General features: G+C 31.9%; 1 protein-coding gene across 2 annotated transcripts in view; it reads right to left on the minus strand.

The window, feature by feature from the left end:
* The window catches only part of LOC117180392 (hydroxyacid oxidase 1-like), a 10,956-nt gene extending 8,006 nt beyond the window's left edge, over positions 1–2,950 (minus strand). For both annotated transcript variants that reach the window (XM_033372878.1, XM_033372879.1), the window contains exons 1-3: positions 2,833–2,950; positions 1,746–1,886; positions 1,277–1,428 (exon numbers count right to left, since the gene is read on the minus strand). In XM_033372878.1, the coding sequence (XP_033228769.1) occupies positions 1,277–1,428; positions 1,746–1,879 (286 nt within the window). In that variant the 5' untranslated portion in view covers positions 1,880–1,886; positions 2,833–2,950. The remainder of the gene's footprint in view (positions 1–1,276; positions 1,429–1,745; positions 1,887–2,832) is intronic.
* Positions 2,951–3,739: the final 789 nt, after the last annotated feature.

Consider the following 3,739-nt stretch of genomic DNA (forward strand, 5'->3'; position numbering starts at 1 on the left):
CAAAGCAGTTAGCTGTTAGCAGATAGATATATAAATAGAATCGCCGAAGTGCTCCCACCGGCAATCGTGCACCTTCGAGTTTTCAAATTCAGAAGAGGAGAATTGGGTCGCGCGCGCAACTCAGTCATTTACAGCGTCTCCTACTATATTCACACGCTCATAGCCCTGTCATAGTATTGGACCACATCTCGTTTCAGATCTGGGATCGCTGGAGTAGGAATCACACCGAAACTAATGGAGATGCGATGGAAATCATGATAAAGAGATGATTTTCGATGAAACTTTTACTGGTAGAAAAAAAATCTCTGAACAAAAAAATGTGTATTTTAATGCGATCTATAACTTTTGTCAGAAACATTTTGTTAAATTTTGCATATTATCTTATATAAACGTAAAAAAAACTATGATTATTTATGAGTTTTTTATGGTTTCACCATGAAAATCGAATTTCCGCCAATTTTCACTATCATATTCGTAATCAGCACGTCAAAATACAGAAATTTTCGGAGTTTAAACAAAATCGGAGGTCCTACCTTTTCAGAAGTACACTCAAAGTTTTGAAAGGTTTCAAGAGATGAGAATAACAAAATTATCTTTAGATTACTGGGGAACTTTTAAATGACTTTTTATTTTGAAATATTAATTTTCAGGTACGGGTTAGCTGGGATCCCGAGTAATAGGGGAGGTCCTGAGGGATATGCGTTGACCTGTGAGTTTGGCTGGGATTTGTAGGATACATGGTATCTCATGGTATAGGTTTAGCCCCTAGAGATGGGTGGGTCCCGTAGGATAGCTAGGATCCTAAGGGACAGGTTGAGTCCTCAGTGATAGCTATAGGTTTTCAAATGATAAGAGAGGACCTGAGAGATAGGTTGGTCCTGTGGATTAAATTCGATTTTGTCGGACAAGTGGGATCTAGAAGGACAGATTTTGTCTCGAGGGTTAAATGGTGCCTTGAGGGATATTTAAGGTTAGGTTTGATTCTGTATATGATAAGTGAGATTTCAAGTAATGATTTGGTCCCGTAAGATAATTGGGATCTCGCAGAATAAGTGATAAGCTGAATTCCTGATGAATAGGTGCTGTTCTATGGGTAAAGTTGGGCTCGTATAAGTGGGCTCTGGAGGGATAGTTTGGTCTCTTGAAATAGGAGTTGTTCAAGGGACCCAGAGTTCCGAGGGAAAAAGTACGACCGACGGAAACCTGACCAAAACTGAGGGTCAAACAAAAATTACACTTTACAAAATTCTTTTAATAATTTATATTAAATATTTACCTTTCGCATTGGCACATTCTCCATCTGGATGGGCCATTCTTTGCAAAGCCGTTGGCGCAATTCCTAAGGGCATCGAAACTTTTTCACCCAAAACTGTGGTGCTTAGATCCACTTTCGTAACATCTCTTAACATTCTTGGTAGAATTCTGATTCTAACAAATTCGCATTTAAAATTTTGTATTTAGTGCTCAATAATTTTCCTAATATTGTAATAAAGAAGAAGGTAATTTAATCTATCAATAAATAACAGTTGCGATATTAAGAATAGTATCATTATTAATAAAACTGTAATTTAGTAAATTCAATAAACAATAACAAATAATAATCTTAGTGATCATAAAAAGTAATTCCTGATGTTTTAAAACTTAATAATTTAATGGTAAGTTTTTGGTGGCCTGGAAAATAATCTTGATGACGTAATTCAATAAAATAAATGATTAATCATTTTGAATGCACCCATTATACGAACTTGTTAAAAGCTTCTTTGTTCAATTTCAAGGAAATTTCTTCTCCAGCCCCATCTTTATAATAATCTCTTGCAAGAGGAGTCAAAACCTTCAAAGCTTGCTCCTCATAATCGTTGACACAAACGAATTTCTTCATTGTATCCCTAAAAATAATTTAAAATATGTTAAAAAATACTTTTGCAAGTTACGGATAGTTTATAAATATTTTTTATGTTCAAAAATATTAAAGTACCTCCATAGAGATTTCTAATAAATCTTTATAAATATAAATTACGCAAATTTCAAAGTTCACCCAGGAATTGAATTCATGGATTGTGATTGATAACTCTTTATTAGTAGATTAAAATTTTCGCTGCAAACTTTGAATTAGATTTATTGAGATTTGATAACAGCCTCTTTATTTTCAAGAACAAAGAAATTGCTGTTATTGATTTATTGAACACTTCTAATTAATCATGATCGAAGCGTTTTGTTTCAATGAAATTAATAATTTTAAACTAAAGTTCGATATATAGCACTTTTATATGATTTATGTTTCAAATAAAAATTTTTAATTCTTGGCAAGTTTATTTCTCTGAAAAATGTCGGTTAATCTGATTCAGATTAATTTAGAAAAAACTGCGTTATATGGAGTCTGAACATTACTACTGTTTACATATTTTCTATTTCATCGTAAGCTTTATCTCTGTTATGAAAGAAAAGTGACATTGATAGGGCAAGGTAAACATCATCTTATTATAAATGTTTTGTTGTTCATTCCTATAAAATATGTAAGTTTGTTTTTTAACGAATATTTTCAATTCCTTCACATTTAAAAAATTCAATATTATAACATTACTTTTAAGGAGAAATTTCATTTTAAAAAATCTCGAAATATAAATATACATATATACTTATTTATTACTTTATTTTATTCTTTATTTTTCCTCAAATTCAATTTTGGGATTTTTCCAGAAAATACGCAAATTTGTCTCCTCATTTTGTTTACGAAAATAATTGAAATAAACATAATGTAAATAAAGAATTACGGAGTAATAAAATTCATAAACTATATTTCAGATAAAGTTAGTCAAGTGATGTTCCACTTACTTGTGATAAAAATGGAAAGATAATTTTTTTAACAATTTCAATCGTCTAATACTAGTTTACAAGAGACACCTACGGATCCGGGAAGTGAACTGAAGAGCCACTGTTCCGAAGATTTTCTGAGTTTAAATTAAAGATAAGGAATTACGATATAGTGCAGTAATTACGACAGACTTTGGCAATGGCAATGGATATAATTAACTGATAATGAAATTTTAAGTCTCTTCTTGCTTCTATATATTATTTCTTTCATTCGCAAAGATTTAATTTTCTAATTTAGCGAAATAAAGTAGGAAATACAAAATAAAGTAGGATTCTATTAATATACGGTAAAATCAGCTCTAAATAAACTTAACTTAAATCAGATTTAAAAAGAATTGTTAAAAGCCAAACAGATACAAAAACTAAAATTGTATAGAATCTTGAATTCAAACATTTTAAAACAATTAAATTTGAAGCCACAGTATGGACTTCTATTCGACTTCGGTATACACGCGAAAATTCAACATTTCAAAGATTTGGAAAATTTTGTATGGGATTTCAAAAGATATATAGATAAACGTTTATTTTTCGGCCTGCTGGCCTTAAAAAATTGACTTACTTACACTTCCATTTTTTTACAGAATTTTCTTACAACTACGTCTTACAAAGTACCATCCATCCACACCTTATAATTAATCCGCTCGCTGCTATAGCCTAACCTTCCTCGATGCTCCTCGCCTCGCCTCGCACGCATTTCGCTCTTTTGTCGCTATGCCTTGCATTACCAGCCTCTGTCTCCGCGTCTAACGCCTAATACTTAACTACTATTCACAATATTTACATTTCTCTTATACCTACATCCTCTCCTATTTACAATATATCCTTCTCCATTCCTCTTCCTCCTTCCTTCTCTTCTTCTCTATCTTAC

Source organism: Belonocnema kinseyi, chromosome 9 (genome assembly GCF_010883055.1).
Source record: "Belonocnema kinseyi isolate 2016_QV_RU_SX_M_011 chromosome 9, B_treatae_v1, whole genome shotgun sequence".
Lineage (NCBI taxonomy): Eukaryota > Metazoa > Arthropoda > Insecta > Hymenoptera > Cynipidae > Belonocnema > Belonocnema kinseyi.